Source organism: Corylus avellana, chromosome 2, assembly GCF_965113065.1.
Source record: "Corylus avellana chromosome 2, dhCorAvel1.hap1.2, whole genome shotgun sequence".
Taxonomy (NCBI): Eukaryota; Viridiplantae; Streptophyta; class Magnoliopsida; order Fagales; family Betulaceae; genus Corylus; species Corylus avellana.
In genome coordinates this window covers 19959446-19983575 of record NC_142491.1, presented here as the reverse complement: position 1 = coordinate 19983575, position 24130 = coordinate 19959446, and the positions used below count along the sequence as shown (strand labels likewise).

Genomic DNA, 24130 nt, shown 5'->3' with positions numbered 1-24130 from the left:
CCACATCACATTTATAATGATTCTAAGAGGACTCTAAGAAGACTTATAACATTACTCCTAAAAGATAGCAAAATTTTAATTATTGTAACTGTCACGCAATAATCTGTTACATGAGTAATAATTGAATTATAAAACCATATATTATTTAGATTTATTTTCCCCCTTATCTCTATATGTTACCCCCGCCAAAAAAAAAAAAAAAAAAAAAAAGACACGGTGGGCTCGACCTAAAAGAAATATAGGGTGGGCTCAAACAAAAGGGCCCAAAATGGGTCCACTTCCTGATCAAGCAAGTAATGTGGCTTCATTCTCATAGGTTAAATTTAAAAGGCTGTGAAATGGGCCACTTGAGGCTTGACCGGAACTCTCTTTGGATATTCTGTTACACTTTTACATGATCATTTCTGATTTTTACACGTTCTTTACCTTGTTACTGAAAATGTTGACATAATTATTGTTTCTTGTAATGGCTTTTGGAATTGTGGGGGGAGCTCTTTTTGATTGATGTCCAAGTAAAAAAATACAATCCTTTAAATTTTTAAGATAAGTGGTGATTTAAAAATAATTTCAGAGCAAGAAGTTATGAGTTCGAACCCTGACTCTTTCAATTCACCTCGTTTAAATCAAATATTTTACGTATTAGATTGTTGGCCGTGGGCCTTCAATTGTATAAAGTGTTTGCTTCGTTTATTTATGTCACAAGGAATTTGGCTTTTACATTTCCCCACTCCCCACTAGATGAATTACACTTCAAAAACCATATTTGAATATTACCCCCCAAAAAAAAAAAATTATATTTGAAAACACACATAAAGACAGCCATACAAGGATGGCCTGCCCCTTTCACTTCCTTGGACTCCTTTTGTTTATATTTCTTTCTCTCTTTCACTAATATAATACTCAGTCAAACACATTAAACTAGGCAATCTGTGTATGTATTATATCATATATAGCCGCCCTAGTTTATATTGCCTCTTATTGGTGATGTAATATGGTATAATTTTCAATTTTAACTCTACAATTTATTCTAATTTTAATTAAATACTTTACTTGGGTGGGTTATTGGCTACTGACCCGGAAGGAATGTTGAATAAAATAGTGATGGATAAGCTATTGATGGAAGAGTTGGATTAAACAGGGGTACAGGGGTGTGATTCAAATAGATCAAGAGAAGATTGGGTCTATTGTGGACTAGATGTGCCCAAGAACGAGAGAATGAGCAGGATCAAGATCTACTGAAATTTCTAAGAAATTTTAATTTTTGAAATTTCTAATTTAGGTTGTCCATTTATTATTTTATTATTTTATTAGTAGTGGGACACGTGGTAGAACAATGACCTTTAGATGAAAAAAAGATGACCTAGATTGAAATTTCATAAACTAAAATTTCCTTAAGAATTTTAGTAAATCCAGATCCGATTGAGCATTATTTATATGATTAAATCAATTTTGTCCTATCAATTTAAACTTATGAGATATTAAAACATTACTTCATTTTTTCAATGAAAAAAGTGCTCATTAATCACTGACATTTGGACTTGGTCAATCCGGCCTTAGAAAAATCTCTGGGACAATCCGCCCAATCAAAGGATTTGTTTTTGCATGTATGCACTCTTGCTTGAAACGACAACTTCTTAATTTCTATATAAATCCATGAAGATCTTAACGGCTAATTAACTAACTAACTAATAATTAAGCTTTATTGGAAGTTTAATTCTTTTTTCTCTCAATTTCTCATGGCAAAGAGATGGGATCTTCTACTACTCCTACTGTTGGCCACGAATACAATCGTCCTTGACGTGGCAGAGGCAGCCTTGCCGGCTGTTTTTATTCTGGGGGACTCAACTGCCGATGTCGGGACCAACAGTTTCTTGGCAAGCAGCAAGGCAAGAGCTGATTTTCCTTTCAATGGCAATGATTTTCCTTCCTCCATGCCCACGGGAAGGTTCAGTAATGGCTTTAATAGTGCTGATTTTATTGGTTAGTATATAATAAGTTTTTTTCCCACAAAAGGGCATGCTTTTCTGTATGAATTAATTAATTAATTATTCCATAAATTCACTTTGCTTTTGTTAATTTCTTCATCAGCCAAGCTAATTGGCTACGAGAAAAGCCCTCCACCTTTTCTTTCTCTAAGCACCTCATCTAGTCTGAAGCTGCAAAGCTTGAGAGGTATAAACTTTGCCTCTGGAGGGTCTGGCATCTTTCAATTAACAGGACAGTCAATGGTGAGGGCCTATATATATATATATATATATATATATATAAGGGTCTTAAAAACCTCAAAATAACCAAAATGTACTTTTGGCAAAAGCTTAAAAATGAAACTTTTGCAAAAAAAAACATTTTTTTTTTTTTTAACTTAGAAGCTCTATTTCTCAAATGCAATCTCAAACAGACTCTTAATCGATATACGGTTCTTGTACGCAGGGATGTGTATCCATAGTTTTTTTGACAGAAATAGTCAAATAGGTCACAAAGTGGTTCTACCTTGAAGAGATTTCACGTCAATGTCTCGTGATTAAGATTAAACGATAATTAATGTTATATCATTGACTCCATATAACATCTTTATATGGATCAGAAGATATATATATATATATATATATATAAGAAAGATGTTTTGTGTGAAAAATAGTAATTATTCCTCTTTTAAGCATGTGATATATATATTGATTAAATTTCTTATTTTCTCCTGATCAGTTAACGTTAATGAAGTTTTATGCCTCATCAAACAAGCAACAGAATGTTATTTCATTGGGGGATCAAATACAGCAATTTTGCACAGTCCGCAGCTCTCTTATTGCTACAATGGGTCCCTTGGCAACCCAAAAGTTTCTTTCCAAGTCTTTGTTCTTCATTAGCACTGGCAGTAATGATCTCTTTGGCTATTACCATTCCAACAGCTCTTTGTCAAAGCAAGATTTCATGGCCACTTTAGGATTCGCTTATGAGACCCACTTAAAGGTGACATTCATTCTCTCTCTCTCTCTCTCACACACACACACACACACAGAGGAATCCAGTCAAAGGGTTTTCTTGTTAAAGAATTTTCAAAATTAATATATCTACTTTGTGATCTGAAAATGCTTTAAATGGATGGTATTAAAGAGCCTTCAAAAAAGAAAATTCCACATTATAAAAAGAGCGTCAAATTGGCATTTATAAAGTCTAATGCACCACTGCAACCACTGAACCGTAGTGGTTGTCTTTACTGCATGGGGCTTCTAATCGAGCCTTTTTGCACCGCTTAGTGCGGGCTGTGTGGCCCTTAGAGAAGCCCGGACCCCTTTTGGTTCTATTGCCTACTGTTTGTTTCTATTTTCATCTCTGTATTGCCTTTTCCGTTTGGATTTTGTCGTTGGGAAGCTCACCCTGTTTAGTTTGTTTTCTCTCCTGTAACCCTTTTCTCATTATTGAATAGTAAAGAAAAAAAAGGGTCAAATGCACACCAAACTATTGCTTTAAAGCAATAGTTTGGTTCCATTGCAATACTTGGGTGTATGCACTTGCATATACTATAGCTAGCACGTGTTCCATGACTCCTTGATGGCAAATAATTTCTTAAGAAAAGCGACATAATAACACACGTTAATTTAGATCAATTGGTTTTCTGTTTTTATCTTTCTTTTCTAACATTACTTAGATTATTCTTTCACAGAAGTTACTTCAAAAAGAAGAAATTGGTAAACATGAATTGACATGATCAGGCTAACATAAATGGCTGCAGGCTCTTCTCAATCTGGGAGCAAGGAAGTTTGGCATTATAAGTGTCGCACCAGTTGGCTGCTGTCCATCTCAAAGAATCTACAATGCTACCGGGGGGTGTTTGGAGGAGCTCAACGACCACGCAAGAGCTTTTCATGCAATGCTTGCTTCCCTCTTGTTGAAGCTGAGCTCTCAATATGAGGGCATGAAGTACTCACTTGGAAACGCATACAAAATGACAATAAATGTTATAGAGAACCCCCTTTTATTCAGTAAGCAATTCATTCACCCTTCAATATATATTGCACATGTCGGGCATCACTTAATAAGATAGAATTTTAGCTCACACGTTAAAGAGAATGTTAAAATCACGTGTATCTAATAATCTATCCGTAAATTTTCCAGATTTTACAGGGGTGGAGACTGCATGTTGTGGAGCTGGGAAGTTCAATGGAGAATCCTTTTGTGAACCAAAAGCAAATCTATGTTTGAATCGAGAGGAATATTTGTTCTGGGATTTATTCCACCCAACTCAGGCTGCTTCGAAGCTGGCAGCTCTTGTTATGCGTGCCTTGAAAGTTATGGTGGACCCAACCGGTTTTTGATTTATTTACAAGTTTGTCTTGTACTTGGATTCCTTCTCCTAGTTGGAGTTGGAAGGCTTGTCCCACACTTATTGGGATTCCTTTTGGCTCTTGGAGATTTCCACCGACTTTGCCTAGTATATAAAGGCATGAGCTCCTTATGTTTTTGTGTGCCAAAAGCAATTGAGAGAGAGAAAAAGTGAGAGCAAGAAAGAGAGTGTTTTCTTTTCCCCTTTTTGTTATTATTCTCCTTTGGGCAAAGTGAGAATTGTGTGTATTTGGGGCTTTGGGTTTGAGTGGTTTTCTCACCCTGTTACTCTCTTGTACTCATCTTTTGATAGTGAATTTTCTCTGGGTCGTCTCCGCCAGTGGATGTAGGCTTGTTAAGCCGAACCACTTAAATCTTTGTGTCGTGTGTGATTGCTTATCTTTGTTATTCCGCATTCTTCTTATTTTTCGCATCTCACGGGTCTTGGGAAATAAGATTAATTTCCTAACAACTGGTATCAGAGCCTTTGGTTCGAGTGGGAGCGATGGCAAGTGAAGAAGGAAAGATGGGAATCGAGAAATTCGACGGCAAAGATTTTGGGTATTGGAAGGTACAGATTGAAGACATTCTTTATGGGAAGGATCTTCATCAACCTCTTTTGGAAGAACAACCCGACGACATGTATGATAGCGAGTGGGCTCTGCTTGATCGTAAAGCCCTAGCAGTTATCAGGTTATCACTGTCAAAATCAGTTGCACACAACTTTGTAAAGGAAAAGACCACAGCAGGTCTAATGAAGGCTTTGTCAAGTATGTACGAGAAGCCGTCGGCTAAAAACAAGGTGCATCTGATGAAGAAATTGTTCAACCTAAAGATGGCGGAAGGAGCTTCGGTGGCACATCATCTCAATGAGTTCAACACCATCACAAATCAATTATCCTCGGTGGAAATTAATTTTGATGATGAGGTTCGTGCGTTGATCGTCTTGGCATCTTTGCCAAATAGCTGGGAAGCAGTGAGGATGGCTGTGAGTAACTCTGTAGGAAAGAGTAAATTGAACTATGAAGACGTTAGGGATTTGATTCTCAGTGAAGAGGTTCGCAGAAGAGATGCGGGTGAAGCCTCTTATTCTGGTGCTGCTTTAAACCTCGAGACTCGGGGTAGAGGACAAGACAGAAACTCTGTGAGGGGCAGATCTAAGTCCAGGAAGGGTAGGAGCAAATCCAGGTTTGGACGACAACCTGAGTGTTGGAACTGTGGCAAGACAGGCCACTTCAAGAAGAACTGCAGAGAGCTGAAGAAAAAGACCGAAAATGACGCCGCAAATGTCGTGGCAACAGAAGAAGTGCACGATGCCCTACTTCTATCTGTTGACAGTTCTCTTGATTCTTGGGTCTTGGACTCAGGAGCTTCTTTTCACACTACACCGATCCGTGAAGTTCTCGAAAATTATGTGGCTGGAGATTTCGGGAAGGTGTACTTGGCTAACGGAACGGCACTAGATGTTGTGGGTATAGGCAATGTTCGTATTAGAGTCCACAGTGACTCGGTATGGAAGCTACAAAATGTCAGGCATATCCCAGAGCTGAAAAAGAACCTGATTTCAGTAGGACAGCTTGATGATGAAGGGCATTCAATTCATTTCCACGGTGGAAAGTGGAAGGTTAGCAAGGGAGTCAGGATTTTGGCTCGTGGTCATAAGGCGGGTACTTTCTATATGACGACGAATAGCAAGGATACAATTGCTGTTGCAGATACGGGTGCTGACTCAAAATTATGGCACCTAAGGCTTGGGCACATGAGCGAGAAAGGCATGAAGGTACTTTTGTCAAAGGGGAAACTACCGGAGCTGAAGTCAGTTAAGTCTGATTTGTGTGAAGGCTGCATCCTAGGAAAGCAGTTTGCAATGAAGGATTTGGGTGCTGCTAAACAAATCCTTGGGATGAGAATCATCAGGGACAGGGCCAATAGTACACTGAAGATTTCACAGACAGAATATGTGAAGAAGATTCTCAGCAGATTTAGCATGAATGAAGCTAAGTCAGTGAGCACACCCTTGGGGAGTCACTTTAGACTAACCAAGGATCAGTCACCGAAGACGGATCAAGAGAAAGCATACATGAGCAAGGTACCTTATGCCTCAGCTATCGGAAGTCTGATGTATGCAATGGTCTGTACTAGACCGGATATTGCACATGCAGTAGGAGTTGTGAGCAGGTACATGAGTAATCCAGGGAAGCAGCATTGGGAGGCAGTCAAGTGGATTTTGCGATATCTGAGAGGAACTTCAGATATGTCCCTTTGCTTCATAGGTGCAGAATTGAAGCTGCAGGGCTACGTGGATGCTGATCTAGCGGGTGATGTTGATAGCAGGAAAAGTACTACAGGGTTTGTATATACTCTAGGAGGTACTGCTGTGTGTTGGACCTCAAGGTTACAGAAAATTGTAGCCCTTTCCACTACAGAGGCGGAGTATGTAGCCGTGACAGAAGCTGGAAAGGAGATGGTTTGGCTACAAGGTTTTTTGGATGAGTTGGGAAAGAAGAATGAGAAGGGCGTTCTACACAGTGATAGTCAGAGTGCCATTTTTCTTGCGAAGAACCCAGCGTATCATTCAAGAACAAAGCATATACAGTTGAGGTATCACTTCATTCGATTTCTTCTTGAAAGTGGACAATTGTTACTTGAGAAGATTCGTGGAACTGAGAATCCAGCAGACATGTTGACAAAAGGTGTGATTATTGAGAAACTGAAGCTGTGCGCAGCTTCAGTTGGTCTTCGAACTTGAAGATAGGTGGAGGAGACATCCAGAGGAGATTCACTGTGTTGCGACTTGGTGGACTTCAAGTCAAGTGGGAGATTGTTATGCGTGCCTTGAAAGTTATGGTGGACCCAACCGGTTTTTGATTTATTTACAAGTTTGTCTTGTACTTGGATTCCTTCTCCTAGTTGGAGTTGGAAGGCTTGTCCCACACTTATTGGGATTCCTTTTGGCTCTTGGAGATTTCCACCGACTTTGCCTAGTATATAAAGGCATGAGCTCCTTATGTTTTTGTGTGCCAAAAGCAATTGAGAGAGAGAAAAAGTGAGAGCAAGAAAGAGAGTGTTTTCTTTTCCCCTTTTTGTTATTATTCTCCTTTGGGCAAAGTGAGAATTGTGTGTATTTGGGGCTTTGGGTTTGAGTGGTTTTCTCACCCTGTTACTCTCTTGTACTCATCTTTTGATAGTGAATTTTCTCTGGGTCGTCTCCGCCAGTAGATGTAGGCTTGTTAAGCCGAACCACTTAAATCTTTGTGTCGTGTGTGATTGCTTATCTTTGTTATTCCGCATTCTTCTTATTTTTCGCATCTCACGGGTCTTGGGAAATAAGATTAATTTCCTAACAGCTCTAACCCTCTTCGGCGGTCCGCCAAGATTTGTAGCCCCTATTAACTTCTCTCAGTTAGCCATTGCTTAGGAACATTCTTCAAACTAGTCCTTGGGGCCTCCTTAATTATTATAATTGCAATAAATATTTTCATTGTTTCCTCTCTTCTCTTAGTTTTTCTTTTGTATTTTTTCATTATATGATTGTGTCAGAACAATGTGTTAGGGATGGACACACCCTTGAATCATGATTGTGCAAACTCCACAGAATAATAATTGAATGATAAATGCAAGAGATCAACACACAGTATTTACGTGGTTCGGCAGTGGGCCTACATCCACGGGACTAACTCTGATTAATCCATTATAAACAACTTGTTACAGTGGTGTTTACTCAAATTATGCAAAACTTGAGTTAATACAACAGTAAAATAATACAGAGAGAAGCAGCCTTTGTTGAAACTAATATACACTCTCAATCGTGTATTAAAACACTCTTTTCTTAATTCTCTCTCTGGAGTATAACTGAAGCTCTTCTCTCCTGGCTTCTCTTCTCATATGTTGTTGTTGATCATCATCAATCATCATTTGAGGCATAAGGCCCCTTGGCTATTTATAGCCAAAGTTAGAACCATCTAGATAAATGAACTTGGCCTCCAAGTTAGAACCATCTAGATGATAGAGACAAATTGAGAACCTTCTAGATGGATGGAGAACTCTCTAGATAAATCTTTGTAGAGAACCTTCTAGATGGATGGAGAACCATCTAGATAAATTTTTGTAAAGAACTTTCTAGATTGATGGATAACCATCTACATAAATTTTTGTAGAGAATCTTCTAGATAAATCTTTGTAGGACTTGCTCCATTTTGTTTAATCAAAATCTTATCTTAAGTAGGGAAAAACCTTGTTGGCAGCGAACACAATGTTAGTGCTGCAATAACATAATAAATTTCATTGGAGCTTAATTTTGATTGAATTTTCAGAAACTTTCATCTGTGATTGAGTGCTCATTATAGACATTTACTTTTCAGCATTCTTGTTGTCAACCCTTGTAATCTGGCCTGGAAATCTAAGACATTGAATTATTATGCAATTGTTAATTTGATGAAGATTTGAACAGAGAATCCAATTTGTTAGAATACAACAAAGAAAATTACTGATAAAAATCAGAAATGCATATAGAATATAGTACAACATTTCTTATTAATAAAATGGAACATTTGACATATATGATTATATGTGTGACTCGTTTACAGGGCAGAGATGGCCTAATAAAAGGTCTTTTGTTTGATATAATTATCTAAACAAACTACAGAGCAATTGGTAATTGAGCTTGCATTTTCAGATAATTTTTCCTATATATAAGCTGACTAAAAAGCTTAAAGAGAATGAATACAATCATCTATAGATTCATCAGTGACTGAGTCATCATGTCTCCATGAGCCTCTTTCACCTCTAGAACTATTCTCATCCAGGGACTTATCTCTCTCGTGCATCTTTAGCCTGTATTCTGGCTCCTCAAATAACCTCAGTATCTGCACAAACAAAACAACATCGCAAACCGAGTTAACCCGGACTGTCGTCGGTCTAGTTCGAATCCAGGGCTTTTGGCACTTATATCATGTTAATTAATATTCTAACATGATATAAGTTCTGCAGATTAACTTGGGGACCCTACAAACAATGCTTATGTTGAAATACATTTAGCATTATAGAGAATACTTACAAAAGATGTTTTTCACCCAAAAAAAGAAAAAGAAAAAAAGAAGTACCATTTCCATTGTTGGCCTTTCAGGAGATGAATGCAAGAGGCAGAGGCGTGCTGCAAACATCATTGTTTCCATCTCTTCCTTCTTGTAGTCTTCAAGAAGGGTAGGGTCTATTAAACGTTCACATAAGCCGCAGCTGAGTAAAGACCTTGCCTGCATGCATGTCAAACGGGCATATATGCTCAAAACTTTTAAGATTTGAGGATAATATTTCAAAGCCAAATATTTTCTTCCATTACCCAAAGCACTAAGCTTTGAAGATTTTCCCTCAGGTTGGTTTGAATTGCCTCTTTGCCAGTGATGAGTTCCAGAAGCACAACCCCAAAGGAGTACACGTCTGTCTTCTCATCAACTGTCCCAAACATCATGTACTCAGGGGCCATGTATCCGAAGGTCCCAACAACATTAAAGGGCTTTGCTTGATGAGATTGATGAAGCACCAATGCTGATCCAAAATCTGTCAGCTGAGAATTAAAAGCCAAGATAATCTCTTGGTGTGGAAACTTATATGAAGGCAGAATATTCATGGCGAAATATGGAGTTAGGTATTTTTCACATAAGTTCATGTCTTGGAACTAATTGAACTTGCATATAAATGGAGCAGGTGTAGTGATAAACAAGCAAACCAGTACAATGGTAAGAACTAGATTTAATGTGGTTTGGATGTCCACAAGAAATTTACTGTTAACAATAAGGATTAAAAACTTCAGCTACTATAACTCAAACTTAACACTCTCAAACCCAAGACCCCAATACAAAAATGGTGCTCTTTATTAGATTATTAACCAAACGATGAAATAAACAATTTCCTACCAATTTAAGCTTTTGAGATGGATGATGGTTTAACATGGTATCAGAATAAAGATCCTAAGTTTGAACGTTGTCTCAGTCATTCTTCTTCTATTTCAATTAAGTATTTCACGTGTTAAACCTTACTTGTTAAGGAAGAGTTTGAGCTTACACGTGAAGGTGAATGTTCGAATATTAACTATAAATAATTAGATAAACCATTTCCTATCAGCTCAATGGCTCTGACAGTAACTCACACCCTAGACTTGCCTTCCAACTTTCACCTACCATTCAACCCACACATGCATACATCTTTCAGTCCCAAAATCTGCAATACTAGCTCTTTGGAGAAACCCATTCCACATTCCTCTAACTACAAAACTCGAATACCACCTAAAATCAAAGCCACTAAATCCTTAGAAGCAATGGATAGTTATAGGCTTCAATTCCTATTGCCTCATGGATAAGAATTACCAAATTATTACTCTTTTCACAAGAAAAAAATGCTTCTCTTCCATACCAAAAAGCCTCAAATAATTAACATGAGACTAAAATGATCAGCATCACTGGATATTTGAATCTAATTTGGACTGAACTTACTTGTGGCTGACAATTGTCAGAGAGGAGAATGTTAGATGATTTCACATCTCTATGAATGACAGGGGGGTTGCAAGAATGATGAAGGTACTGCAATGCCTTCGCCAGACCAATCGCGACCACTATCCTCTCACTCCAGGAGAGTTGTCTCAAATTTTGCTTCAGGCTTCCCTCTAGTTGATCATACACAATTGCATACATGTCCTTGTTATTACAGTAACCAATCATCTGAACTATGTGCTCATGTTTTATTCCAGACAACAGGCCTACTTCTCGGAGAAGATCAGCTGCTGAAGAATGGGTGTTTTTAAGGACTTTCACGGCTGCAGCACGACCATCCTCAAGGTTTGCTCTGTACACCTTACTGTGGCCACCTTCTCCTATTACCATTGCAGGGCTAAAATTGGAAGTTGCACAACTAAGCTCTTCTGATGTGAAATGCTTAATGGATCTCTGAAATGGTTTTTGTGTTGTGACAATGTCAGGAACCTGCAGAGTCTTCTTGACATTGAACGGTCCGTTATTATTAATTTCCGGTGTTGATGACGACGTTGAGGGGGATGGTGTGGTCAATGATTTTCGCAAATTCCGGGTGGGAATTGATTGATCATAGCATGTGTGGTTCAATGGAAGTGACAGAGAAGTTTGGAGGACTACCTTTGAAGAGCCTTGTTGGGAAGTTCCCTGCTTCTCCACGAGGATTCTTCCTATGCTATCCAAAACCAGAAGAAAGCAAGTGGGAGGCAACCTTTTCAGACAAATATTAACGACTGACTGTCTTGGCCTGCATAACAAATAACCATATGAGAGAGAGAGAGAGAGAGAGAGATTTGGTCAATGGTTTCAGTGAAGAAACTCATAATTAAATGTAAATTGTGGAAGAAAATGGTGGAGAAAAAAAGAAAATAACACAAGAATTTACGGGTGGTTTGGTGATAAACACCTACGTCGATCCACCACTAGAAAAGTGTCAAAAACCTCTTATTTACAGGAAAATTGGGATAGTTGAAGATAATTCAAGTATGGTAGGCAAAAACAATATCAAATCAGATTAGAATATTACTAAAAAAGGAATGAGATTATAATCAAAAATGAAATCAAATCATATATTCTAACATTCAGTACCCTGAAGTGTTGCATCCAAGTGCAAGGATGGTTGCATAGTTTACTCGTACTTGACGGGTTAATTCAGAAATGTACGACTCTCCAACACAAACCTTAACCTGCAAATCCACCTGCATGACAAGCCATTAAAACAAGCAAACCAGTAAATTTGGCTCCTCTCTGTTTCTACTTTTTCCATTCCACTTAAAAATGAGAATATCTTACCTGCTTAGACTTGCAGAGATCTTCATGGATGTGGAAAGTGTTTGGATCAAAAGTGTCGTTTGAAACTTGAACATGAATAGCCAGCACACTATCCCCTGGCTTTACAGCCAAAGTAAGCAGCTGAAGCAGCATCTCTCTACCGCAGTTATTTGATTTTAAGCCTACTATGATTGTCCTCTTCTTCACTCTCTTGGACCTCAGGAGTGATGCCATTCTGATGTCAATTCCAAGTATTCCAACCATCATAGACAATATGAGTTTTTGATCTGCAGGCACCAACCCATTGCAGATCTGAGTAGAGATGTTTCAGTTCCCGAGAGTTTCACCATTTCCTGACTTAGCAAAAGCCTAAAATTGCCTCATGGCTATGATGTGTAAAGAGTGAGTTTTTATGTGAACTATTGTGGTCCATCCTTCACAAACTGCTCCATTACTGGATTGGTTTGAGCATTTAATAAAAGTTGTTCAGTACTTAAGGCAAAATTTAATAGCTTCATGTCATTGTCACCCAAAGGAGTGAAGTAGCCATGAGTAGTTGCAAAACTGAGATATCTTTCCCAGCTTCACCTCTCCCACTCATGAACATATCACTTTCCTACGTTTTCTCAACAGGTTTGTGAAGTAGTTAAGAGTAGTTACTTGATATAAATATTAGCGAGAACTTACCCTCGAAGAGCGGCTTGCAAAGGGATGGTGCCCAAGAGTCTATATACACATTTTTAAGATTGCACTTAAGCCATTTAAAACACTTACGTCCATGGGTCCCAATCTATCAACATTGACCCGATGGTGGCTTATATCACTTATGTTTACTCAACAGGGTTTTTAAAGTGGGCTATGTGGGATACTTAGGATCATAACATACTTGATACCACTATAATCCACAACCGACGTTTACAACGACCAAGTCTATTGACACTGACCCGATCAATGGTATCTCTTTCTCTTTTGACGGCTCTACTCACCTCTTAGTATTCAATGACGTAACATCATGCCTATACATGATATCAAGACGTTTTAGAGCATGTTTGAGATTGTGTTTAAGAAATAGAACTTTTAAGTTAAAAAGAGATTTTGGGTAAAATCTTCATTTTTAAGTTTTTACCAAAAGTGTTTTTATTTTATTTTATTTTTTTGTTGCTTTTTTTAGACTTTTTTGACCCTTAAAAGTGCTTTTAATTTTTTTACCAAACGGATATTTTTTTTCTTCAAACCTTTTTGAGTGTTAAAAGTACTTTTACACCCCTCAAACGCAATCTTAAACAGACCCTTAATCTAGGTTATAAGTCGTCCCTTCCGTGACTCAACTACAAAGCCGCAATTCCTTCAATTCTATACTCAATGAGTGGGTCCAATCCCATACTCAATGTAGTGCTAGCTCAGATACTAAACTATACAAACTTGGAGTACAACTCACATTTGAAAATTGGCTTATAATATGATTAAAATTATACATGTAAAATTCTCTTTGTCATGAACCACATTCCGGGTTGTAGTACTCTATTTGCCTGAATCTTTCATAAGAATGATAAAATGACTTCATATGATTGCATCAAGCAACCTAAGGTCATTCTGCTTAAAGGATTCGTATGTGAAAATGAAGAGGGAGTATTTTTGCACCCTTTGAGTTGCTCTTCATAATTTAAACCCACTTCCAAAATTATAGATGCATCTTCTATCTTCTAGAATTTTCTAATCAATTTGCAATGTTTCCCAATCTTAAAATTTTTGTAATGGCCCACCGATCCACCATTCAATTTGTAATATCCTTTATGTGGAAAGCATATCATGTGACCCACGTGTGATGTAAAATGTCCATTAATTTATTCTCTTAAAATTTATAAAAATGCAATTAGATCCTTCATTTAATTTTGTTTTTTTTTTTTTTTTTTTAAAAAAAAAAAAAACTTCTCGGTCGGAGGTGACCCACGGCCAGCTGTGGAAAGGTTTATTTAATTTTACTGCTTTTTTTTTGGGTTTTTCTGAATTTTGTAACTTATGCTATAGTAGATTGATATCATTATAAAAATTGAAACATTAAGGAACTCACATAGTTTGAAGTTGTTACATATATTTATAATAGCTTTTGTTAAATCTTTCAATAGGTGAGCCATAACACATAAAATTTTAATTTAAATGAGAGGTTAATTGATAATGTTAGGGTTCGGCTATGACCTCTAGTGTGATATCATGCTAAATCATCACTTATTTTAAAATTTTAAGCTAATAAAAAAAAAATTAATCATTTAATCAATACTTTAACAACTTTATAGTCCACAACCGCACTCCATAAGAAAGGAAATCAGAAAAACCCTAGCCGCACAGTTGGGGGAGGGGGAGAACCCCCACCCCCCCTTTTTTCTTTTGTTACAGGCTCAAGCCCCACCGTGCCGGGTGTGCCGTTCACCATTTCTGCCGTATCTTTTTCTGGGGCTGATGGAGTTCTTGGATTAGACTATTTAAAGATCGATCTACATCTCTCCGTCAGACCCACCTCGACGCGCGCCACTCCACCTCACGCACCGGCCCTGCCCACTTCCAACAACACCTGTCGCTTCTAATTTCGACAACCCCATGACAGATCATGACTCACACGTGCCTGCACGTGGTTATTTCGCTTTCTGGCTAGAATCATTCGGCAACCTTCCTCTGGTGGTGTTTTGTTAGCTTTTTTTTTTTTTTTTTTTTTTTCCTGTATTTTGTGGTCCTGGCCAATTGGGTTGAAAATGTGAATAATTTCCTTGCTTGCGAGTCGAGGAGGATAAGTTTCGGCAGGAAGATATTGCTACCTATGTATCGGATTGAGTCTGTCTGGAGTAAACCTGTTGTTACAACTGAAGAATAGTCATAGGTTAGCGGATTTTAATGTCATAGATAGGTCTTGAATATCAAAGATTGTTATGTATGTATTTATGACTTGTAACCTTGTAGCTTCGGCTATGATTTTTTAAAACTTTTGATTTGTGATATAAGTATTTTATGCTTGTGATCCTTCGTCAATTAATGAGACTGAAATGATTTCTCTTTAAAAAAAATAAATAAGAAAGGAAATTTACTCAAACTTCTATCTCGACCAAGAAACCCACTAGTGAAGGAAAAAGAGACACCAAATCAGGTTTATATATCAAACTTCTATCTCGACGAAGAAACCCACTAGTGAAGGAAAAAGAGACACCAAATCAGGTTTATATATATATATATATCTGCTGCAATCTGTTAGAAAGCTGCCCAAATGCAATAATTGGTTGAAAGCCCACAAAAAGAGAAAGAAACTAGAATTCTAAATTCAATGCACTATTAAACCTGACCAACAAGAAATTTCGCAGTCATGCTCATTACCGCCCTGAATCCTGATCCTTCTTTATACTCGTAGAATCGTGGCCAACTAATGCCCATTTATTATTTAATTTTTGTTCAAAAAAAAGAAAAAGAAAAAGAAATTAGGAGCAAATAAGGTGCCTTCTGATTTGGCACTTCGTAATGAATGGCACATAAATCATAAATGGCTAAAATCGTAAGAGGACATACTTCATCTGGAAATGGCCTTCAAGGCACACGTGTATTGTCTGTAAATGATGATAAGCACACCGGATGTTATGGCGGAGAATTTTGGAGAGAAGTTCTATGGCTACCGACATCCTTTAAGCCTCCTTGAAATTCTAAAGGGTTTAGATCACTGAATTATCATGCGATTTGATAAATTCTTCAAACTTTAAAATCTCTTAATTTGAACCCATGAACTTTTAATTGCAATCAATTTGAACCCCTCAGTCAAATTTAGCTGTTAACTTCTAACGGAAATACCTAAAAAAACCAAAATATCCCTCATTTTAGTTTTTATTTATTCGAAGAGAGGTAGAGAATTGAATAAAAAAAGACTCAAAGAATGTGAGAATGGCTTTTCAAATAACATTTTGTCTAAAACGAAGAATGGTAAATAACCGAATGTAGAATCATTTTAGGGTATGGTTCTTCGAAATTTGAAGAAAAATAGAGATTCAAGAACCGGATGTGACTGCTCTTAGCACTCAATCTCAAATGGAGTTATTTCTCTATGAGACATGTTACACATCATTCTCTCAACTATTTTTCTTGTAAATCAACTATTGGATTTGTAGATTCATATATGAGTACCACAAATTCAATGATTGATTTATTCATTCACTAAATGGAAATGGATAAAAGATGAGATGAGAAATGATTTTTATCATTTCTCATTTCTCATTTCTCCACCGACAGAAAATGGTATCAAAAGGTCTATTTATTGAATTAAGACAATTAGGGCAAAGCTCCTTCCTAGCTGAGCAATGCTTTAAAATGGCCCCTCATTGAGTAGAGCTGTGTAAGAATTAAGAACATATCAATAAGTACCAAATCCCAATTGATAGTTTTCTGTGCACATGAGAAGAGAATGTGTGGATGCTTGCTTTAAAAAATTAATCCTTGATAGAAAAAAAGCTTTGTTCTCTCTCCTTGATAGAAAAAAACTTGCCGCCGATGCTAGAGGAGGAGGGGAAACCTTCTGGTTTCCCTCCTCCTCCCATTTTCTACAGTTTTATGCTTTTCTTTTTGCTTAGTTTCTCTCTTCTCGAGAGAACTCTAATCTCCTTAGAGTTTTCTCTCGGTCTTTGCGCTTTAGAGTTTTCTCTAGATCAACTCATTGTCTTTGACGATTTAGCCAAGATTCTCTTAAAACAACAGTTTTGGTCTTCTGTTCTCCACCGCGTCGCTGGCCATTTATGCGAAGCTTTCAAGATGGGATTTTTCAAAATCAGATCTTGTTTTCTCCACTTGGCCCAGCCTATAACACACCATACCACCCCTCTCACCGGCATTCCAACTTCCCGGTGCCTCCTTCCACCTCTTCTCCACACAGCCATGCACTAATGCGTGGTCCACACGCACTCACACGTGGGTCCAACATGCCGGACAGGTTCCGCTCACCGCCTTCCTCCGCCTTGTTCGAAGATGAAGCTGCTGGTTTCTAAATTTTTTTCGGTGTTTTTCTGTTTGTTGGTGTTGTGGTTTGTACGACTCAACCTGGACTGTTTGGGCTTCAAACTCTTTGTCTATGTAGGAGATCCCCTTTCCGCTATTCTTTTCCTTCTTAGTTTGTTCGGTTCCCATGGAAATCGGGCTAGATCTAAGTTGCCACCTCCTAGTCTGTTCGGTTTCTTTGGTTACCGAATTAGATCTAAGTTTTTAGGGGTTCTTGTATTCCTGATAGTTTTATCCATCATATTAGGCCGCAGCCTTCAAAAGCTGCATTCTCACGTGACTGTCACCTTCCTGAATTTCCTTCGGGGCTTTGAGGTGCTGATGTCTTTTATGGCTGGGTTTTTGTGTTGGATTTTTTTTTTTCGTTTTGTTGTTCCTCCTCTGTAATCTGGTTTACGTGGAATGAAGTAGTTTTTACGAAGGAAAAAAAAAAGTTACCAAATCTTCCTTCATTTTCGCTCTTTCTATGCAACGAAGATTGCTCAATTTATGACTTAGAGCGCATAGCAACACACAAACGACATAAAAATTAAAAATAAAAAACACACACTGACACACAAATTACATAAGCCAACCATAAAACTCAACCCCCAACAACCAACATTGATGAAGTGATATATATCATTACCCTATGTATATATATATATATAGGAGAAATGCTAAAGGCCCAACTTTTTTTCCCAACAAAAGTCCAACTTTTACCTTTTATTTTTTTTTTCTAAAAAAACCAAAATGGAAAATGGAAAAAATGTCTGAAGCAACCCTATATATTTTTGGTCTTTCTTTTATTTAGTATTTTTTTAAAAATGAAAAATAGTATTTTTCTTCATAATAATGACATTTTCTTAAAAAAAAATGACATTATTATGAAAAAAATACCATTTTTCATTTTTAAAAAAATACCAAATAAAAGAAAGACAAAAAATAGATAGGGTTGCTTCAAACATTTTTTTCATTTTTTATTTTATTTTATTTTTTAAAAATAAATAAGGCAAAAGTTGGACTTTTGTTGGGCAAAAAAGTTGAGTCCCTATCATTCCTCATAAATAGAGATATTCACAGCCGATGTGGCCCAAAGATAACCTGCCTTGAACAACATCACATTCATTGAAAAATACACAATCAATAAAGAACCTCGAGCATGCGTTCCACACTGCTCAAGCAGTCAAGCTATTAAAACTAATAGGTGTGCATTTGATTGTCAGACAATAAAAACAAACGGAAATTTGCAAGGCTCTATAACTACAACCACCACCTGCTTAAGGTAGCATTTTCGGACTAAGGAAGCCATTACTCCGTGCATTTATTTGATAGACCTAACCCTACCCACAAGAAAAATTGATCTTTAATAGAGATATCCATGTTCAGTGACACTTGGAAGTTGACCTAATCCAAAATCAAATTAACCCAAAAACACGATGGCCTTCAAGAATTTTCAGGAAACATTTAGCAAAATACAAATGAAAGGTATATTAAGCCTTAAAGCAACCTTGCAAAAGAATATAGGGCAGGCCGTATGTAGTCTGCATTAGGTTTTAGCAAAACAATTGTAACTATGTGGGGGCATTACACATAATGAGCCAAACCCAAAACCTAGCTCCACTTCGAAAATTGTGACTTACAACATTAAATAGCACAAGAAGCAAGAGATGCAAAGAAGATACACAAGCAATTCTGGGTAGTTACACAACCAAAACTCGGCATGTCAATTTACAGTATTCCACATGGGGAGGATGGCAAACACCCTCCAAAACAACTATTTCAGCATATACCATGTTTCGCAACAAAGGAAATGGTATTACTCCAATTTCATGCAATACCATTTCTCTGCATATAAAACAGTCAGTTGTTTATTGAATTAAAAAAAAAAATGTTATAGGACAACTGTAACCAAATCCGCAGGGATTTAATAGGCTAGAGACAATGGCTAGCATTGTTTTTCTCTATCCAGTTTTTATTAAGTGTAAGCGGACACTATACATACAACAGGCCAGAAACCACATATAGCATATGAATCACGTATGCTCTGCCACACATCAAAATGCAGTACTCCTTGACTAGCCCCAATGAAACCTGCCCGCTGTTCTAGGTTGAAGATGCAGCTGTGATCACTCATTCAGCAATCTGCTTGTGCACAATTACAACCAGTTAAAAGAGTTGGAATCAGAAAAAGTAATGAACAACCCATCCACAGTTAACCCACCAAACGATAAAAACAGATTCTTCTATGAGTAACTGAAGGGTCTGAATATTAAATATAGCTAGATGTAGTTGTAAACCATATCTTATGGATCAGAACATGAAGTTAAAACAGAGTTGGACCTTATTCAGTTTTCATGTAGAACTAAGCTAGTAAAAGCATGGGAAAATAAAAAGGAAAAGGGAAACGTTAATTCTACTGAATGTCCAAAAGCGGTGCAAGGAAAACACAAGATTACAAAAATTCAGATTGAAATCAAAAGCCTCCATTAGAGATGATAAATTCTAAAACTTACCTGGTTAAGAGGATTGTCCTGAGATTTCTTCCATAGCTTCCATATCATGTCCTTGTATTGAGTGTGAGTAAGACCTGGTTTCTCTTCCTTCAGCTTGGGAAGCTCAGCTTCCTCAAAAGCCTACAAGTAACAGAAGAAATCAACACTGAACAACAGAGGAAGAAGAAAATTTTCGGGGACCATACATTAATAGGATACGAAGGAGCAAATGTATCAAACACCCATACTAGAAAGTGGCTTGGCCATAACCAAATAACATCTCAAAATATTTTCATCCAACTTGTCAATATTAAAGGAAGAGGAAAGTTTCTCGCTACAGAATCCAAAGCTATATTTCATAGAAGAAACCAGCAATAGCACTTATATCATAGAAGTGGCAGGGAGAGAAATAACACTAATAATTATGCAAATTGCAACTCCACCATTGGATGATAAATAACACACGTACAATGCCCACAAAACTCCATTCTTAAAAATTGCAATTCTTTTGTAAAAAAAAAAATTAAATCTTACCCTAATAAGTGTACAGAAAGAAAATACATGTGAGTGTGCACTAAAAAGAAAGAAAGAAAGAAATTGTATCTTCTTTTATGGGAGTAGGAGTAGGTTCTGAGCTACTAATTCATATCTTCTGTATTGGGACAACTTTCAGTTGGAAAAGAAGAAAAAAAAAATCTAACAAGTAATCGCAAATTTACTAAAAGAGCACAAAGGCACACCCTAAGTACAAAAGAAGTATACAAGAAACAAAAATAAAGAGAAAAATATTAGGGTAAATTACCTTTTTAGTACCTAGGTTTTCACTTTTTTATTTTTTTCCACTTAAGTTTCAATTTGTATCATAAATGGTACCTGACTTGTGGGTAAATACAAATTTAGTACTTTTGTCACCATTCCGTCAGCCAAATTAACGGACTACCATAGGGATGGTTTCAACTACCTCCAATGGCCAAAAATAAGTGGCCGAAACCACTCCCAAAGGCCTTGGGGGTGGTTGAGCCACCCTCAGAGGCCATGGGGGTGGTTCGGCCGCAGGAGGTGGCCAAAACTACCCCCATTGCAGTCTGTTATTTTGGCTAATAGAATGGTGACAGAGGTACTAAGCTAGTATTTATTCATAAGTTAGGTACCATCTGTGACACGAATTGAAACCTAGGTGAGAAAAAATAAAAACATGAAAACTTAGATACTAAAAAGGTAATTAACCCAAAAATTCAAGCTAGAAATATTGAAGTCAGGCAACTGCCCACTTACGATACTACATAGTAAGTGCATACAAAGAAGATGAGTATGCATGTGCACACAGACAAGATACAGAGAGAGCTAAGAACACCAGCTTCTCCAACATATCCTTTCAAGGTACATTACTCTCTTCCCACTTACAGCGTTGTGTAGACATCACTAGCTCAGCCTTACCTATTTAGAAAAAGAGCAGCATAATGTCAACTAAAAGGGTTGTAAAAGCCACAGGCCCATGTCAATTGTCAACAATACATCTCCTGCTTCAATTTCTTTCCTAAATCAAATTTGCACAAATGCTATCCTGCTCTCCATCATTGTCCACTATAAGCCTGTAAAAGCTAGTTAAATTTACATATAAGTCATCAAAAACCTCCACGAAGTAAACCATTCTCTTGTCTCTTCCCATAAAACAATTTGATTGATATCAGCCATTCCCCAACACAGATAATAACATTTCCCTTTGGACATTCATCCACAACCATTCCTAACATTTGTCACAATCTGTACGGCATGAGTTCAACTCATTTAACCACTCCTATTGATGAAACAGGCTCTTGTGCACACAATATGTTAGCCCAATTTAGAATCAGTATATCTATCCGCTCCATAACTTTACCCAGACCAAACAAATTTTTTCACACACACTAACTTAACATTTCCCAATTTACCATATGCATTGCAAAACTCAAAAATATCATCGATTGAAATACATGCTAATTTCAAATATTGCATCCTTGATAACCTACATTCTCATTTCCAGCATTTGTCTCAGTTCTATAATCTCTTACTCTAGAAATACATAGAGCACCATGCGCAAGATAAAAGTTAACATAAAAATCAATTCTCCACAACGACAGCAATTGTCCCCTCAAAAGTGATTCGAACTTCATTTCCTCAAAGTAAGAGCTCAAATGCCATAAACACATATATATAAACCAAAACCAAGCAACCATTATCGAATTTAATAGAATTCACGGAACAAAGAAAAACCCTAACCCTCCACAAATAATTCAGCATTCAACGAAAAAAAGTCACAATTCTGAACCAAAGAGCGCACCTTAAAGGAGGCCTTGAGCCGCCTCTCAGGGTGGCGATCCACCGGCAAGCTATCGGCGACAGTCATCTGCGCGATCGCCTCCTCCACCGTCCTCGCCTCGAGGATTGAATCGTCGCGGTTCGTGTTCTGCACCAGCACCATCCTTTCGTACTCCTCCTCCGCCGCGGTCCTGCTATGCCGTTTCTTCGCCTCCTCGGCCTTCTTCTGCAGTTCGGCTTGCTCCTCCTCGCGCCGGCGCCTCAGCTCGGCCTCGGTCACCTTCGGGACCGGGATTGAGACCCGGATCGCCTTCTTGTCTGGCTTCCTCGCCGCCTTCTCGAGCTCCTTCTCCTCCAGCTCCGCCTGTCGCCGCACCTCCGCCCGGCGCGCCGCGGTCTCGGCGCGCTTCTCCGCCTCCTCCTCACGCTTCTTGGCGGCGCGAGACTTCGCCCCCTCGGCTTCGCGCCAGTACTGCTCCTCCTTCTGGCGTGCCTCGCGCTCCTTGCGCTCGGCTTCGGTCGCGCTCCTCCGAGCCCTAGCCTCCTCGGCCTTGCTGTTCACGCCCAACTTCTTCGGCATCGCGCGTTGCGACGTCGTTTAAGATGATAATCTCTCTGTGATCGTAAAGGAATTGGTCGTTGCGCCGAGATTGAGAGCACTTGCGTGTGTTTTGTGAGCGCTCACCGACTAACTAGTAAAAAAAGGCAGTTGCTGTTACGGTTTACGGCTTGAGAGCAATGGTGACGACACTGACGAGTAGTAAAAAAAAAAACAAAAAAAAACAAAATATAACTAAATATACGATTTACGTGATTATTGGAAATAACTATGACAAAAAATAATAATAATAATAATAATAGAAATAAAATTGAACTGATTTGACTAATTAATCAAATTAAAAATTCAGACGAAACTATAACTAGTCTTGTAATTCGGGTATGTCTGATTCATTGGTGGAGTGTAATGGTAAAAATATATAGGTAATTATTTTTTCATCTTAATTCATAGCACTTCCTATTTTTAATATCTCTTGTGTGATCAAATCAAAAAATAAATAAAAATAAGGACATATTTATTATGTAATAATACAATAAACATGTTAAGTATAATGAAGAAAAAAAAAACCATAAATAATAGGAAGTATTGTAATCGATCTAAGTGTGTTAATCAGTAAAATTTAAAAAAGAAAAAAAAAAATAGACAGTACTGTAACTGACCTCATAATTTATAATGAAAGGATAAAGTTTTTTTAAGCAGAATTAAAGAAAAAAAATTCAATCTAACTGAAAATTGTGTTTAAAATGTATATAAAAAATCATACTTTAAGAAATACTACAAGCACAACCAAGTATACACTCCTAAGTAAGGGTGGGATAAAAACGCTCTCTAGGGTTTCTTGCGAAACATAGAGGACGAGAAAACTCTCTTCAGATCTGCAAAGGTCGTGAAGGCTTCAACTAGTGAACAATATTCGTGTGTGTTTGAAGCTGAGGATTATGGGGGGCACAACAGAGGAATTATCCAAGTTGTGGAGTAGATTACAACTTTCGGAGGAAGAAGGTAGTGATGTGGTGGTGCACGAGGAGGTGCTGGAAGATGGAGTTGTGAAAGGCCAAAATTGCTTGGTAGGAAGGTTGATTGTTGATCGTGTTATTGCAAAAAACACGGTAAGGGGTATGCTGATGAGAAGATGGAAACCGACAGGGGAACTCTCTTTCAAGGTGATGGGAGAGAATTTGTTCCTCCTGGAGTTTGAGAATGTGGGGGACAAGTAATTGGTTCTAGAGGGTCGGCCTTGGGTCGTTGATGGGAACCTTTTTGCTATTGAAGATTTTGATGGGTTCTCTCCTCACCAGCCAATATTGATTTTGAGAACGTAGCGTTCTGGGTTCGGATGTACAATTTGCTGTTAGCCTATATGAGTAGAGCAGTGGGCCAAAGACTGGGTTCTACTGTTGGGGAAGTGGAGGAGATTGACACTAATGATGAGGGAATGGGATGAGGTGAGTTTTTTAGGGTAAAAATCAAAGTAAATGTGTCAAAACCCCTTGCCAGGGGGCGAATGCTGAAAGTTAGAGACCGATTTATCTAGATCGCGTTCCAGTATGAATGGATTCCTCGATTCTGTTTTTGTTGCGGTGTTATTAGCCATGGACGCTATGGTTGCCCAGAGGGTGGAAGAAGGAGGATGCATGGCGATGACTTGGACTTGCAACTTGGATCGT

The 24130-nt window shown here is 37.9% G+C and overlaps 3 protein-coding genes across 3 annotated transcripts; 1 reads left to right on the top strand and 2 right to left on the bottom strand.

The window, feature by feature from the left end:
- The first annotated feature begins 1736 nt into the window (after nucleotides 1-1736).
- LOC132176072 (GDSL esterase/lipase At5g55050-like) lies at nucleotides 1737-7738 on the top strand. The gene is made up of 6 exons (XM_088512941.1): nucleotides 1737-1980; nucleotides 2089-2228; nucleotides 2719-2967; nucleotides 3731-3980; nucleotides 4114-4247; nucleotides 7652-7738. Exons 1-6 carry the CDS (start codon nucleotides 1737-1739, stop codon nucleotides 7736-7738), a joined length of 1104 nt encoding a protein of 367 aa, XP_088369067.1.
- A 1148-nt stretch (nucleotides 7739-8886) lies between these two features.
- Nucleotides 8887-12495, bottom strand: LOC132166934 (protein CYTOSOLIC ABA RECEPTOR KINASE 9). The gene is made up of 6 exons (XM_059577796.2): nucleotides 12135-12495; nucleotides 11931-12040; nucleotides 10809-11589; nucleotides 9659-9883; nucleotides 9423-9572; nucleotides 8887-9185 (listed from the first exon to the last, which is right to left on the bottom strand). Exons 1-6 carry the CDS (start codon nucleotides 12378-12380, stop codon nucleotides 9030-9032), a joined length of 1668 nt encoding a protein of 555 aa, XP_059433779.2. The 5' UTR covers nucleotides 12381-12495; the 3' UTR covers nucleotides 8887-9029.
- A 6298-nt stretch (nucleotides 12496-18793) lies between these two features.
- On the bottom strand, nucleotides 18794-22597 carry LOC132188402 (coiled-coil protein). Its single transcript, XM_059602845.2, has 3 exons — nucleotides 21927-22597; nucleotides 19628-19747; nucleotides 18794-19256 (listed from the first exon to the last, which is right to left on the bottom strand). Exons 1-3 carry the CDS (start codon nucleotides 22482-22484, stop codon nucleotides 19245-19247), a joined length of 690 nt encoding a protein of 229 aa, XP_059458828.1. The 5' UTR covers nucleotides 22485-22597; the 3' UTR covers nucleotides 18794-19244.
- Between the last annotated feature and the right edge of the window lie 1533 nt (nucleotides 22598-24130).

Bases quoted from the DNA above. Each gene is read 5' to 3' on its own strand.
- LOC132176072 (XM_088512941.1), top strand. From the start codon at position 1,737: ATGGCAAAGAGATGGGATCTTCTACTACTCCTACTGTTGGCCACGAAT. The intron at 2,229-2,718 runs GTGAGGGCCTAT...ACGTTAATGAAG, and splicing joins AATTAACAGGACAGTCAATG to TTTTATGCCTCATCAAACAA. The intron at 2,968-3,730 runs GTGACATTCATT...AAATGGCTGCAG, and splicing joins CTTATGAGACCCACTTAAAG to GCTCTTCTCAATCTGGGAGC.
- LOC132166934 (XM_059577796.2), bottom strand. From the start codon at position 12,380: ATGATGGTTGGAATACTTGGAATTGACATCAGAATGGCATCACTCCTG. The intron at 11,590-11,930 runs GTACTGAATGTT...TTTGTTATGCAG, and splicing joins CTTGGATGCAACACTTCAGG to GCCAAGACAGTCAGTCGTTA. The intron at 9,573-9,658 runs GTAATGGAAGAA...ACATGCATGCAG, and splicing joins TTCAAAGCTTAGTGCTTTGG to GCAAGGTCTTTACTCAGCTG.
- LOC132188402 (XM_059602845.2), bottom strand. From the start codon at position 22,484: ATGCCGAAGAAGTTGGGCGTGAACAGCAAGGCCGAGGAGGCTAGGGCT. The intron at 19,748-21,926 runs GTGCGCTCTTTG...TGTTACTTGTAG, and splicing joins GGCTCAAGGCCTCCTTTAAG to GCTTTTGAGGAAGCTGAGCT.